The 17081-nt window shown below is 36.4% G+C and overlaps 1 protein-coding gene across 1 annotated transcript in view; it reads left to right on the top strand.

Annotated features, from left to right (window-relative positions):
• Window positions 1-14992, top strand: part of AIPL1 (AIP like 1 HSP90 co-chaperone) — a 47040-nt gene extending 32048 nt beyond the window's left edge. The window contains exons 4-6 of the mRNA XM_075196777.1: window positions 350-526; window positions 3346-3487; window positions 14710-14992. Of these exons, the coding sequence (XP_075052878.1) occupies window positions 350-526; window positions 3346-3487; window positions 14710-14912 (522 nt within the window). The 3' untranslated portion in view covers window positions 14913-14992. The remainder of the gene's footprint in view (window positions 1-349; window positions 527-3345; window positions 3488-14709) is intronic.
• The last annotated feature ends 2089 nt before the right edge of the window (window positions 14993-17081 follow it).

The raw sequence follows: 17081 nt of genomic DNA, 5'->3' as shown, positions 1-17081 counted from the left end.
AGATATTTATATATACTAAATAATAGATATAATACTCAGAAGAACTTTTAACAAATAAATTAAATTTTATTTGTATGTGGCGATGCTCATATCCTGTTTGCCTTCAATGAATCTTAGGAATTCAATTATGTAACACTATTAATATGAGTCAAGGGACATATTTTTCCATATGAACCAAATAACAAAACTGCAATAATTGTTTATGTTTTTATCCTATATCTAAATACCTTCGTAAGATGGCTTTCTGCTATCGTTTATTTGTATATATAACCAGGCTAGATTCTCTCTTTCTATTTGTTTGCCTGTCTAACTCCCACAGAAAATCATTCCTCTATTATCTCATTGACAGGTGGAATCTCCCAGTATGTATAAAAGAGAGACCTGGGCGCTAAATAATGATGAAAAGTTGAAAGCTGTTCCTATCCTTCATGGGGAAGGAAACAGGCTGTTCAAGCTGGGACGCTATGAAGATGCAACCAACAAGTACAGAGAAGCTGTCATCTGCCTAAAAAATATTCAGACTAAGGTACAATATTTGGATATGAATAAATCAGACATTAAATTGGGAACACCCTCAACCCAGGGGCATAACAATAGGGGGTGCATGGATGTTGTGGCTGCCCGCTTCGGAGCTGAGGGGAACCGCAAGGTTACCCCCCTCTCTGAAGTTCCACTCCCCCTATGGCCCCTGCTCTGCTCTCAAAAGAGCATACACTGGGCCACACAAGCTTAGAATTGAGAGTGGCAGGTAAGGGGGAGCAAACGGCATCGCCGGGCTCCTACCAAAATTTTGCTGTGGGATCGCTCCTAATCCAACTCCAGCCCAACTTCCACTGTTAAAAGATAGGATGGGTTGGTTGGCTGTACAGGTAGAATGCCAACAGGATAATATGTTGCATTGTTCAGTACCATTGCCTTGCTTCTTGTATACTTCATCTTCATTATCTGGTTCTCCTATGTAGGAAATCGAAGATTGGGAGAGGAGAGGCGATGAAATTTTTCGTATTTACTCTATTTCTTTGCACTTCACAGATTAAGTTATTTTATTACATGACTTTAATGATATTTACCTTGTAACTACAGTCCAGGGCTGACAACTTGTATATCACTGATCAAAGTGTACAGATCACAGGTTCCTACGTAGAAGTATTCTTATAGCATTTGATTGAACTTCATTATCACCTATAACTGTTTATAATGTGGTATTATAGCACATCATATCGTAGAATAGCTCAGAGTACAGCAAATTATAATCCGTTATAGTTATCAGAACGCAGAGGAGCTCTTGTTAGAAGTTTATAACACCTTACAGCAAGACAGATGCAGGAAGATAGTGGTCAGCGCAGGGCATCAGTTACAAGGTAAGTATAATAATATCTTGGGAAATAAGTTACTTTAGTATTGGGGAGAGATAGTGGTAATAAAAATACCTGGACAATCCCGTCATGTCTTATTTATTGCTGGGTTTAAATTGTTATCACTTTCAATGGTCCACAACCCATTTTTATTTGAAGTATGTAGACAGACAGATCTGAGTTTTCTCCATATTCTGTATCTATTTACAGGGGAATATTTATTATTGAATTGACAATTCATTTTGACACCACTGGGTGTACCTTGCAAATGAATGGAGCAGCATAGCAGAAGGCTAGTTCTTTATATATATTTTGACATTACACATCTACTTTGAGACCACTGTGCACCTGTGACTATTATTGTTTACCATGCAGGACTTTTGGGAGACAAGAAGGCAGCTAGTAACAAAAACTCACAGGTCTTCTCATTCTGATCAGACTTTCTTTATGAATATCAACCAACTTGCTCTCCTGCTCAAAATCACCAAATCCCATCATTTGTTGAAACCAAATTTAACCCCCAAATTGGGTTTATCTTAAATCATATCTGTAGATCTTAGTGGAACTCCTATTCTGCAAATCATTACTGCTCTTTACACTTAAAACTCACCAGTTGCCTAAAATCCCTTTAACTTCTAGCACTTACAGAAGTAATTTATGTAGGGTGTCAAAACAGAAACAAATACCCTTTTATATAACAAAGGATATTTATTGTACAGGAAGAAAATACAATTTCAAAATAATACAAATAGAAAAGTTACACCTTAAAAACTGTGCGAACAAATATACATATACAAGTATATGTACAGAATAAAAAAACATGTGTGTAAACTGTCTTTAGATATAGCATGTGTGAAATTCTTTTTATATCAACGTGTATAGGTCTGTGAGTGTATAGTGTGTGTGAGGTCTACGTGGAGGGCATTGGCGGAACTTCCACCACAGCAGTGGGTTTGGCTGTTACGGGTCCTGGAGGTGATGGGGACCTGTCAACTGGGCATATTTCTGCGGACACCGTTCTGCTCTTCTGAGCATGTGTGGGGGTTGAGGCATGTGCTGGGTCCACACCTGCTTAGAAGAGCAGAGTGGAGGCCTCCAGATGGGTGGGCTGGAATCACTAGGCTCTCCCCCAAATTTTGTTATGGGGCACAGCAGTGGTCTCAGGGTACACCATTCTGCTTTATATGCCCCTGTTTGCTACTGGAATACATTACATTTACAAGACAAGTTTTAGATTAATATACGGAAAACATAATTTTCCTTCAACATATTTTTATTTATGACTATAGTATTAAGAGTTGTAAATTTTCTCTATTAAATATATATATTTTTTGCATACGTTCTGATGGGGCTTGATATTGCACAGATGCATGTGCATACCCTGCACTGTGTTCTGTCTGCATACGACAAGTAACGTATAGCCAGATCTTATTTATACCAATATTCAAATTAAAATTTCAAATAGTGATTCATTGTTACTTGAATATGGACATACGTGTGCAATGTACAATCTGATTTTTTTTTTAAACCCCAGTTGCGTTCGAAGATGAATCATGCCCATTATGAATAAGTATAAAATCAGATGGATTTGTGATTTATGTTTTTAATCACTCAGCTGACCCATAACCATTTGATAGTAGTAGTCTCAATGATTTTCTACTTGTAAGCCAGAGGTTTGTTAAAAGACACCCCAATTAAATAAGAGACCTGTATAAGAAAGTCTGCATAAAACTTTTATACTTTACACATTGTTCCTTTATGAATATAGACAGTAGCTTGAAGTAGACTTACTTGGCAAGCAGTCACAATGATATTGATTTAGCTTTGCTGATCTTAAAATGCCTCAGGAGGTCACAAAATCTTATAAAATACTTCACAAGTTATCATTAGATGCCAAAAGAATCAAATTTATAGTAGAACAGACATAGCTCTGACAAGTTCTTATTTAAAGTCATTGCAGCGTCCCTGACATACTGATTTCTGCTTTTAGGAGAAGCCCTGGGAGGTGCCTTGGATGAAACTGGAAAAGATGATCAACACTTTGATTCTGAACTATTGCCAGTGCTTACTTCGCATGGAGGAGTATTATGAAGTTCTGGAACACACAACCGACTTAATTCAGCACCACCCAGGTAATGAGACTTATGTGGACTTCCAGTTAGCAGTAAGCAATCCACTGTCTCCCAGAGGCACATGTATGTACTGAAAAAAATACTACTATGATGATGATTACTAGGGTATGTTATCATTAACACCAGATGCCACCATTATACTGATTTGGCTGTACACTTATAGCCATCTGCATTAAACATTTAACTACTGACTCCACTGTTTTGAATAATTGGTTATCTTTTATCCTCGTTTGTCCAAAATGGGAGTATGTATTTTTCCCCAATATATTGCATGTAATATGTTCACATAAACATAGTATTGCCAGATTAATCAAGTGTTTACTATGTCAGTCATGCCCTAGAATAGTATGCAAACCACAAAGTCTAATAAGTAGGCAATTGAAGACTGAGAGGACTCTGCAGCTCCACTTTCTGGCCCCCTACCCCAACATTTCAGAGCGTAAAGTCAAATTACAAAAGTGCAAAACACTTGCACAGAGCACTTCTATATGTGCTAATACACCTATTTGTCTTCCTAACACATTTATAGGTGCATTCCCACATCCTGATTTTGGGACTGCCTTGGAAAACCAAACTGCTCCTAGTTTTGTGGGATTTTGGGACTGATTGAAAAGGTGCATGGTTGAGAGAGTGAAAACATAACTTCATCCTCTAACCACATTAGTGCTACCCCCTCAATTAATTACAACATTTCTGTTTTTCTTTTAAAATTTTGCTGAGTTAAGCCTCATTTATGATGTGCCACTTTTGTGTGTTTAAATGTTTAATGATTACATTTGTATTACAGTGTTTGAGATGCCCCTAAACATGCGGTTTTCTGTAAAAGTGCACCAGGAAGGTGCAATAGATGTCCCATTGATATTGTAGGCTGATGCCTGGTTTCCACTACCTCTGAAGATGTGGCAAAAAAAATCATTTACCCTAAAATAGGTCTTCTCCATCCTTCAATCTTATTTAAAAATACTCATCCCTCAAAACGGGATCTGGTTACGTTCACAGTAAAAGTTCAGATCCACCCAGCTCTTACATTAGAAGATGTAATATTTTGCACTGACAACCTGGCTGACAAACTTATATGCTTCCAATAGTTTATTCAAAAATGTACATGCAAATATGTTCTGGGAGAGGCACATGTTTTATACTTTCGTAAATAACTGCTCGTATATATCTTCTAAAGAAAAATTCAGACACATGTAAATCACCTGATATGTAAAATGCAGGAAGATCATCTTTCTATAGGTCTGTATCAAGTGCTAGGGGGGCAGGGGGGCATTTGTCCCCCAGGCTGGCCCCATAGTGGACTGCCTTGGGCTGTGTCACTGATTTACCTGCATTTTTTTTACTTTGAAATATTCCTAATAGCCGAGTCGCACCCCTCCCAGGCTAAACTTTGCCAGCCAGCAAGCCCCTGGTCTTATCCATCTTGAAAAAGATACCTTGAATATCCCATGTAATTTCTTTTGGTCAGTTTATGAAAGCCATCCATTCTTTCTATTCTTTCTATCAAGTTGGATGCAGTAACTATGGCTCCCCAGTTCCCCCCTTTTTTCCCAGAGCAGTCCTGTTTTTTTCTACCCAAAATATCTTTAACACACAGAATTTATTTTCCTGTTAAGTTAAACTCCTGATAAAATAAAATTAACAGGACAGGTTAGAATAAGTATCTGTAAGCGTTTTCCCTTATTTGAGAACTAACAGCAAGTGACGGAGTGGGGGGGGGGGGGTTCTTTTAAGATATAAGCAAACTTCAGGACACATAGATGCCCCTTGTTTTTATTTTAAAATTATGCCAGCCCACTAAGACTATTTCCATAAGTTTCCCTATTCCATATTTTAAAGGGTTTCACATACATGAAACTGGATTGAGAAAATTAAACAATAAGCATGAGAAAATCTGATCTGTCCTTTAAGGCTGGATATGGTGATGATCGACCATATGTCTAACCCCGCTCAGATCACTACTATACAATAATCGAATTAAAATACTTTGTTGACGCTCTTTATTTTTAAGATATCAAAGTACTCAATAGTGTATGTTTATCTAACCTGATCTTAGCAATTCTATCTCTCAGCATAAAAACAACATCCTAAAAGGGATGGTAAACATCTAAAAATAAAGAAAGAGAAAACATCCATTTCTTTAAACATTATTATTACTTTGTGCCATATGCAACAGTAGAAAATAACATGTGTTAGCTAGAAAACAGTGTGCTAACCATAATTGCTGTCTGTTATTTGCCACTGTTCTTGGATTGCAGCCAGTGTAAAGATAAGATTATACAGACAGGGATGCTGCAAATGACTGCAGGTGAGGGAAGATTTGTATGTGCTCTCTCTTTAATTTCCTTTCAAAGGTCAGAGGCTGGCACTGTTTGTATTTCCACTTGGCTTGGTTTCAGACCATAATCCAGACCAAGATTCTTTACATTTACTGCTTTTATGTTTCCCCTCTAACTCTTTGTAGCATCATAATTGTATTGTGTGAATTTATTTTTACCTCTATCAATGGGCCCTTCCAGCGTGTTTGGTCTCTAATTGACTGTATAGCCAATTTAATTTACTTAGATCTCTCTGGACAATTTGATCCTCAACACGCTAACAAAACCAGACATAGCATAGCATGGTAGTCAGGGACACTACAGTTTATCCGAAGGGCTCTCTATATATTTTTTTAAAACCACAAAAATGATTGACCTGCATTATTAAGGAGCGTAAATGCCGATACGTTGCGTATTTGCGTAAAATCACTCTGCACATGACCAAAATTGTAGCATACACCAGAAAACTCAGCAATGTCAAATTCACCTTGGAGTGCAAAGGACACTTACAACAGCTTGCAGTCTCAGGGACGGAAAGGGATGGGGAGGTGGCGGATCCACATAGACAATGTACAGTAAAGGCGTTCCCTGGCAGATATGTTTGACTCAAGCTCCAGCGCGCTCAGAAGTACGCTGTTTTTCACAAGTAAGGTTTGCACCTGCTCAAAGTCAAGTCTAACTCACGGATGATAGTGATGACCAAACACAGCATTCTTCAATAATGAGAGAATTGACTATTCACCTGCACACTGATCTCATATAAGACCGACAGAAAGAAATTACTATGGTGCCATTTCGTTTTATTATATTGGTTGCTGAGGATTATAGGATTGTGATATACCAAAGAGGTAGGTGCCTTATTTTATATTTTGCAAGCACTGCATACTTGTGCAAATGTTGAAATTGTCTGTTCTTCAAATTATTTTTATGTATTTGTAACATAGTGGGAACATTACTAATGATTTAGTCTGTTTTAAAATGTTATGTGCACGTTGCGGTTGTGTGCTTTAAAAGCTTGTGAATGTCTTGCCTATGTTGTCTTCTAAGTATGCCTATGTAGTAGCATACATTTGTAATTCTTTTTATTCTTAATAATTTAATTTGTCACATTTCATAAAATTCATGTCATGCTTACTATTAGATATTTTTGTACTATTTTACAAAAACTTTGAGATGAACATGGATAGATCCATGCTAGTAATAAGTATGTCTATAATGTACAAGGAGACTACAAAATCTGCAAGACATTAAGTGATTTTTTTTTCCTCACATATATCCAGGTATGGGCATGTGGGAAGACCAAAATCTGGAGGATGACAGGTGTCGTCTCCTCAGAAACCAGCAACTGGTACACCATTACCGGCACAGGGGCCGTGTCTTCAGGCCACATGTCAGCCTCTTTGGGATATTTGATGCTCAGGTGGTCTGTCATCATGGACACCCTGCGCATTGTGCAGAGTGACCTAGAGACTTTACACAACATCCTGACAGCAATACCGCCGCTGACCAAACTCTTGACGGTAATGCGCTTCTTTGCATCTTGATCATTCCGGACTACAGTGGGTGCATCGGCAGGAATTTCCCAAACCACCGTCAGTCATGTACTGAAGGTTGTGCTAAGGGCTTTCCTGTCCTGCATTCAGCACTTCATCCATCTGCCACTTGATGAGTCTCTTGTGCCCATAAAGCAGTAGTGTGCCACCATAACCAGCTTTCAGCACATCATAGGGGCAGTAGATGGTACACTCCTTTGTCTTCAGTCAATCAGGCATGTGGTGCAGACTGCAACAGAGGCAAGGAGGTGCAAGGTCACATTGTGATGCATGGTTATTAGATAATAATTTCTATTGCATTATTTACAAGTAACCCTTTGTTGTCCTAAATACATTGGTAGGTGTTGTATTCATAAATGGTAGGTCTATCACCTTTGCAAAATATCATCACTCTTTGCATAACGGTGTACTTTTAGAATCAATTGTCAACTATTGTAGCATTACAATAGCACCATATCATGTCAAAACATCTCCCTAATTGTTTTCATGTTTAGTTACTCATTGCTAATAATTTTTTTCCATTTCTTGTCACTCCTTATAGAAAGCAAAGCATTCCCTTTTTGACCTTGTTTCCTTACTCCCATTTTAAATCCACACGCAGAGAAAGAAGTCACACACAATTTGGAGCATACGTCCACCAGATCAGTCAGAGTGGACTTTTGGCCTTTTAAAGGCCAGATTATGCTGCTTTGACCGGTCTGGTGGAGCTCTTAAGTATGCACCCAATATTAGATGCAAAATAATTGCTTTGTGTGTGGTATTCCATAACATTGGTATCAGGAGTTGGGTTCCATGGATGAAAGATTCTGCGGATGCTGCTCAGGAAATGAAGGACGTCCTTGTCCTTCAGATTCCCAAGACTATTCTGGGAATAAAGAATGTGATTTCATCATACGTTACATGTAAGTACCTTTTGGACTTTGCTTAAAATTTAAAGCTTAAAGTAAATGGACCAATAAAAACAAGAAATACATTTTTTTTCTTTTAAAATATGGGAAAACAGAAAACAACAAAAAGTGACAAAGCAAACCACACGTGGAAATCTACATAAGAACAGAAAGTATTTACATTTTCAGCCACACTTGTCCTCTGGTCCAACATTTTTTGTGGTGGGTCACTTAGTTTGGCTCTGCGTTACCTGTAATATAGATTGCATAGGTGGTGGAGGGACAGGAGAGGACAGTGGGGCTACACAGAGTAATTTTGTATCTGCTCCTGGGTGCAAGAGAGTCTCGCTCCTCACCAGCTGTGGGGGTTATCCAAGATTCCGTGCAGGTGGATCTGTCACCAGCTCGGGTAAGCAGTGAAAGGTAGCAATGGGGCTGCGTTATGATGATTTTTCCAAGCTCCTTGTAGAAAGTGTATCGTAGGCCCACGTGCGTGACCAGACTCCGGGGAAGAAAGAGAACACTCCTCGGAGAGCACACAAACCTCCTCCATGATCTTCAGCGTTAGCTTGATGGCGTGCGGGGTATTTATATGTATTTTCGTGCTCCATAGTTTATAATGGATTTAATAGATTTCCCAAAGAGGTTCAGGAGAGTTGATAAAATGCGGCCATCTAGGTGTACCACCCACAAAAAGTTCCTATTGCAACCTTTATTATCTGTATGTATGTGTGAGACAGAGATAACATTTATAAATAAACTAATGTGTCATATTTAATCCAACAGAGCGCCTCAGCTGCCATCTACACAGTCAACATCAGGGGGTTAGGGAGGAGGTCCTTGGAGGAGGCCATGGAAGAAGATCTGGAGTAGGGCCATGAGGAGACCATGGAGGAGGGCCAAGAACTTTCTCTTTCCCCAGAAACCCCTGTGTTGATTTCCCTAACCCCTGAGGATTCCTTTTCAACACCCCACCACTAATCCCATTCCCACAGCTTTGAGGAGGCCCAATTGGAAGAGGCAGGGAGTCAATCCCAGGTCACTGCAGAAGAAAGTAACTATCTTGATGTTATAATCTAGTCTAATAATAATTATTTTATTTTGCAGCTTAAAAGTGTAGTCCTCAAAAAGCCTTTCTTTCCTGACTGTAACTTTTCCTAGGCCTAGGTAAAGTTTTTCATTCCACAGGTGTTTGACATCATGAGCCCAATAAGTGTGTGCTGCCAAGTATATCTGCACGTGCCTCCAAAATTCAAGTCTGCCTCTGGCTACTACAGTGTTCAGCATAACATGACCCTTTACAGAGATTTTCACAGAATGTACAGCCTCTGAACTGTGCTGAGCTTGGAAAATGTGTGAACAAAGTCCACCCATAGAGCTAAAATATGTTTTCAAATGTCATAAGATTGCGATTGTAAAATGTTTTTTTCTCCAGCTGGTGAACAAATACCGCTGGATATCTCCTGACAAAGAAAATCAGGAAATACCAGAGGAAAAAAAATTAAAACTAATTCAAAAATATTATTTTCATTCTGAAAGTTGAATTTTATGTTTTTGTTAAATTTAATATAAAAATTAGTTTATAAAAAATGTGTGTGTGTCTTTTATTTTTGTAAAGAAAATGTGTACTGATATACATTTGTTCCTTTTAGGTACGTTGTAAATACTTTTTCATATCAGGCAATATCATACAAACACATATATACTGCATCATAAAAAGGGTTAATAATTCGGCTTAGTAAGAAATTGTAATCATAAAATATGAGTGTAAAGAAGGAGTTGCACGCCCTTCATTCCTCTGTCAATCGGCAATATAAATGCATTCCTACACAAACATTCATCTGCCAGGGAATTAGCTAGAGGGGCAAATTAAAAGCGCAGCTATGTGCGCCAGTTTTTACGCCCCGTAAGTGACTTAGTACCGTATTCTTCAAGAAACACATTATTAAAATATGCTTGAATAAATATTCAACAAAACGACTCTTTAGATCTGTATTCAATAGATTTATTTGTGTATCATTATCTTTTTTCCCCCTCGTTTATTCAGTACTATTGCGTTTAGCCCTCTCCTCTTCTTAGCTGTGGCTCAACAGGTTTATACACAGTTCCAATAATGGGATATCCACAGTTTGCGCCCTTTAAGAAACATGAATTTTTATAACATTTTTATTTACATTTTTTTATATCTGTTTATTGTCTGTTTGATTTATAATTTTATATTTGCTAGTGCGTGCCATTGTGGTTATTCCAGTTAGGAATATCATCCAACTCATGACATTAATACATCTTGTGTTTTTATACACTTAGCTTGGTATATGTTTACATACAGTTTTTAATTCATTATTTATACGATCTCTTCAACCGTTCATTTTATAGAGGTAACTCTATATATGTTATTAATACTTTTGCATCCTCAATATCGAATACAGACTTTTATTTAGAACACTGTTGTCTGTGGATTTGGATTAGCGAGTGGACTGGCCACCCACTCTGAGTTGCACTTAAGGTTAACCTGCGATATATTTGCAGCTGGGAAACATTACAACAGTATGGAAGTCATATTACATGTGCAGTAGCTATATTTCGGTTATTTATGTATTTTATAATAGATGCTTTTAATTTACATAGGCTCTCCGCGATAATCTTTGCATTCCGTTATTTATGTATTTTATAATACATGCTTTTAATTTACATAGGCTATCCGCCATTATCTTTGCATATTTTTGACAATTTTATGGTTGGCGCACTGTTCTACTTTTTTTAGTACATACGATTGTGCATATGCCTGATGTACGTGAACACATTACCTGCACTTTACGTTCCTTGATGAATGGGGCCCAATGTGCTTGTTTGCTGTTTGTTCAAGTTGGTTTGTTAGTAGAATCTGCTTCTTAACTTTCAGTAGTATGCACAGTTCAAATCTAATTAAAAAAGGAGCCATATATAAAATAATCTTCTAAAGAAAAGTTTTTCCTATCTCACCGATTATGAGAAATACCCTCTTTATTATTTTATTCACAGATTGTTCTATTGAAATATATGAGAGGGGTGCTACCATTAACTAATGTTGGAAACGAAGGGAAGGATAGACTAGAAATTGATTGATTTGGTGCATTAGGATTCCCAGATCAGGTATAATCATAATAGATGAAGGAACATCGAGTAAATAAAATATAACTTTTATTCAAGGCATATTAAAATTGGATTAAAATTAGCGAAATAATTAGTGATATTTGTGAACAATGTGAGTTAAAACTCTGGATGTACTGCTGGTATACTTCTATCATATTAGAAGAGGACAATATCTATTAATAATATATGTAATAGAATTAGGCATAATATAATGCTGAATAGTTCTGAGGATGTCTGCGTATATATGCTCATGTATCCGAGAAGATCTAATATATATCTAATACTTATAAGAAACTATCACATATTGCCTCTCTTGCAAGTACCCTATGATAAACTGATAGATACAATGTAACACTGTACAGAGGTGGCTGTTATATAGTGTATTAATCTGGTCTACATAGCCTTGAGTATTTGTATAGGGCATTCTTGCAGCATGTCAGCAATCATGGGTCTATTCTAATAGTAAAACAATCAAACTTAGTAATACAAGCATCTGGTTACTGGATGCTTGCATTTCTCAGCCATTTGCATCTCATCCTGCCACTGTTCTTCAGAGATACCAAGGAAATGATTGGGGTATAGTGGACAATAGGCAGGAGGTGATGAAATTTAAGAGCAGGGCGGTATCTTACGATCTGTTTTTATAATTTTATGCAATCTTGACATCTTGTTCATACCACTTATCTAGACATCTTAACTGTTTTGTTCTTCTTTTTGCTCCTATAAGAGAAGCAACTTTATCTCTGACATAGTCTGGGGATTCTACATTAAAGGTTCCACTCTCTGGAAAACCTGTTTTATGACTTTTAGTCATTTTTCTCCACTGTTTACAATACTTTACATAATCTGGATTCAGACTTTCTATAATGCCACAGGCACTATTTTGCAATCATCCTTTTCTTCCCTAACTATGATAGCCCCCATAACTGATTCTGGTTCTGTTTGGGTCTATTCAATTATAAGGGATACGTCTATCGTATAAAAATGGCTATTCTATTCTCTTCTATATTCTCTTATTAATCCTACAAATAAGCTAATGTCCTTTAGCCAAGCATGGGTGATTAGTCCACTTTGTCACAAAAGTACTTTAAAACATCAACACATTCAATTAAATGTCAATATTTCCCTATCTTCTACCTTCAGCAATAACTTTACAACTGTCTTCACACTCTGTCTCAAAAACACTCTAAAATATGAAATCATAAAATATGTATCGTTCTCACCAAATGTAATGAAGTGTTGGTCAATGGTCTTCTTTCCCCCGTTGAGAGAGCGTAGAAGACAGCAGCAGTTCGTGAAGAAAGGACGAAGCTCCCAAGTGTTGTATTTGGATTTCTGTAGGTCTCAGATGTCTCAATAATAATGGAGAATGAGCAGTCTTTGTTCCAATATAGTTGTTTATTCAGTACAGGTTACAGAATTACTTACATGTTACAGAGCAGTCAAGATTTTATAAGGTACAGCATTTTATTTTCAGTACTATTAAAGTAATTCAATCGTTTTCAAATAAGCATTGCCCAAGCAATTATACGACTTCGACAGTGCAGAGTCTTTTAATACCTAAAATGATACAATGACATAATGTTTATTAATGCTAACTTAGGCCCTCCACTGATTTCTTGTTATGCTTATTCTTAAAAAAACTTTAAACCTTATTTAGACACTGACTAGAAGCCATGCTATTTTTTATCTGACATCATTAATTTGATTAAGCTGACATAACTTATTATTATCTCTATCCTGTCCATGTTCCATATATCGTGTGTCCCTTTAATTTCCTGACCCCTGTCCATCCTGCAATTCATTTTATGAAACTGACACATTATTTATTGGTATATTTTCTTATACTGGGTCACAGAGACCTTTACCTAAAAATATCAAGTACATAATTGTATTCCTTCTTAAAGTGAGAGAGTATAATTATATGATTATTGAGAATATGATTCTTATACATAGATTTGTATTAAAATATCTTATACTCTTGTGAATTAGTTAATGTTGGTTTAACTTGTTAATGTTTATGGGAATTATTACTTTCACAAGATCTTCCTTAAGTTAGTCTCTTTCACTAAATGAAATGAATACTAGCCTAGATTATTCAGTGTGTGTGTGTGTGTGTGCATGTATGTGTGCGCATATATATATATATATATATATATATAGATATATATATATATATATATATATATATATATATATATATATATATATATATATATATATTATAGCAAAATTCACACAAAGCTTCTTTGTGTCTATTGTGTCTATTTGTTCCACTGACAGTTGTAAAACTGTAAGTATATTACAACCAAAGATTAGCTTCTGAGCTGGGAGATTAACAGTACTTCAAAGCCGGAGAATTTGAAGGACAAAGATTCAAAGAAAATTGCCCAATTTACAGATCCAATATTTTGTATATCACATCTTGAAATCATGCAGTGTACATAACAGCCTATGCGAAGCACTCTCTAAATCTCCAAGTGTAATTAATTTGATGCACTGTAGCTCTTTATATTGAAACAAATGGTTCTCTGAATGACTCAAAGGTTTATTCTCCCTTTCTTCAGATAAAAATAATAATTGCCACTCAGAAGGGATTAATATTAAATCTACTAAAAAAAATACAAAAAAATACGTGCAGGTCAAAATACAGCCACATACCAGGTACACCAGTTGAGTTGTTGATGATGACTGGTGTTTAACATGTAATAAATAAATAAAAAGGCACATCAAAGCCCCCCACCACCCCCTCCTTTTACAAAGTGAATCACTCATAGCCTGGGGAGGTTATAGCTATTGGGGGGAATAAACCATGTGAGGTCCCCACCAGACCCAGGTCAGGCTGGGCTGATCCCACTTTAGTAGGGACAACCATAGCTTTGTACCTCATCTGGAGTAGTCACAAAATATATACCTGTTAACCCATATATGATTTTTTTTTAAGAAATGTTTTTAAACTACAATATAAATTATATACTTTCAAAATGCTTCCATGTTGAATTTAAGTTAATAAATAAATCAGGTAATTGAATTCTTAATTCAATGCACTTTTTGGGTGAGAAGGCAACAGAAATGAAATTCTTACACGTTGGTATGTTATACTCTGAACTAATTGTCTATGCTTCAATTTGTGGTGCATGAGGGACTAGACTGACATTGTTAGAACTATTAATATAGACACTAAAGACAGTCAGACACTAAAGTACTGTATATTGTGTAATGCACACAATCAAACACAACACTGTTGCGAAAACTATGATATCCTTAAAAAAACCAAGAACATTTTGTCTTTCATGGATTTTAATCTGAGTTGATGACTATCTCTAACCCAGGTTTGGCGAAGGCATACTACATTCGGGGTAAAGCCAATGCTGAAGTCTGGAATGAAACAGAAGCAAAGAAAGATTTTGAGAAAGTCTTAGAAATGGACCCAACTATGAACCGTCAAGTAAAGAAAGAAATCAGGATGTTAGAGAGTAGGATGCAAGATAAGGAAGAGGAGGAAAAACTGAAATACAGAAACCTCTTTCCATAGTGGATCAAAAATATCAGCTTTAATTTGGAAATGTCATTGGTAAATAAACCAATCTCTACACTGAGGATAACTTGCTGCCATCCTGACTTCCATAAAGAGCATTCATTTCTGCATTTAACAAAGACAGCAAAATTAATTTGTATTGTAGCCAGAAAACATTTATTTTCACAAATGGCAAGAATTGTTGGACAGTTTCCTTTTCTGTATCAAACTGGTTATTACTTATTATACTGCTTTGAAAAATGTACCAATACAAGTAAAACATTAGTAAAGTATAATCCTAAAGTACAGCTATTAACATACATACCAAGCTATAGAAAATGCCTTGCAAAACTGTTCCCCTTCCCCACTGATTTGTACTTTTTGTTATTTTGCCTGGAGAAAACTAATTAGCTGCTGTCTGGGACGTTCTAAGTCTAATATTTTGGCAGCCAAAATCAATGACTGTCATGAGAAAATCTGTTTGCAGACAAGGGAGTATATTTACTAAACTGCGGTTTTGAAAAAGTGTAGATGTTGCCTATAGCAACCAATCAGATTCTAGCTTTCATTTATTTAGTACATTCTACAAAATGACAGCTAGAATCTGATTGGTTACTATAGGCAACATCTCCACTTCTTCAAACCCGCAGTTTAGTAAATATATCCCATGGACTATAGTGAGAGTCTGAATATTCCATGTACATGTGCATGCTCAAAGTGCTCCAGAGAAACTTTCTGTGACATCATCCATCTGTAGGAAGTCTTAGTTTGTAAGTTTCCAGTTTATTACACAGACTCGTGAAATTGACTCAAATAATCACATGAGATTTGCCTATTCATTGATCATTTGCTACCTACCCTAGACTAGTCCAGCCACTTTGTCTCCGCACTACAATCAAGTTATTGGTTGACCTTTCGGTGTGTTTTGTCTCTCTTCTACTAATGGAATACGTCTATGTTGATTCCCTTCCTTACTGTAATTTCCCGTTGGCTACATTTTAAGACTTAGCCTATGGGCAAAATGGGAAGCACTACGCAGAAAATCTCTTTGGTTCCTGGTGGGGTGCAGTGTTTTAGGCGAGTCATTATATCTATTATGCTGTAGTAGAAAGTACTTAAGGACCTGACCCTTAGCTTGCACTAGAAACTCTGCTCTCTATTAAATGCAGTATCATCAGGGTAAACATTTCCCTGTTACACATTTCTTTTCTGATATAAAACAAGTTTTTTTCCTACTGAATAATTGGATGATCTTCCTAATAGTGGAAGATGATTCACTCACAAATGATTAAAGTTCAAAATTACATTTCTGAAACAAATGAGTACTCATTCAAAGTAATAACTGTTCTATTAAAACTATTTGATGAGAGACAAATTTGGTTACATTTGAAAACGAAATAACTGAGACATGAGTGATTATTGTACAAGACCAGTGTATAAGTGGTGTAATAATCAGAGGTAAGGGCAGATCGGTCAAGCTGCAAATTAAACCCTTCTCACTCCTAAGTGCAAATGAGCAGATAATAATTGCTTATTAGGAATAAAGTTTTTAGACACAAAATCAAGAGGTACAGAACCAAATTAGCATGGATCAGCTTGAGCCAACGCTGAGGCACTGTTAACAATAGACAGAAAACATGGAGAAAATGTTTTCTCCTTAAATAGCCAAAAGGATAAAAGACATTTTATGAATTGCTATCTAAAAGATTTCATATTTTTAGTATGCTGTGTAAAATTAATAATTATATTATTGCTGTCATGAAACAATTCCAGATTGTTGTTGTAGGTATAGAGCTTTTAGTCCCTAATTAAATATTTTAATTGACAGCTTAACACTAGTGACACATGCCGGCAATACAAAAAGTTCTATTTTACAGGGAAAAGATAAAATACAAATTGACACATATGATAGTTTGTGATGCAGGAGGTGTCCCGATTGTCAGTATGTCATGAGAAGGAATCTTTTTACCATTTTAAGGAAAATTGGACTATGTTGATTTTTGTTTTACTTTCATGTGGATCAACTGGGGGTTTTGAGGTTGCATAGTTTAGACCTATGGCCATATATCTTTTTTCAGTCTAAACAGGTATATGACCCATAGCACCTAAAATATTATATTGATAAACATATTTCAAATTAGGTAATGCAAACACATGTCTGATTTGTTTCCATTGGTTTTTGAACAT

The sequence above is a fragment of the Mixophyes fleayi genome, chromosome 2, assembly GCF_038048845.1.
Source record: "Mixophyes fleayi isolate aMixFle1 chromosome 2, aMixFle1.hap1, whole genome shotgun sequence".
In the NCBI taxonomy this organism is placed as follows: Eukaryota; Metazoa; Chordata; class Amphibia; order Anura; family Limnodynastidae; genus Mixophyes; species Mixophyes fleayi.
The sequence above is the reverse complement of the archived record's forward strand: the minus strand, read 5'-3'. Positions and strand labels throughout refer to the sequence as shown.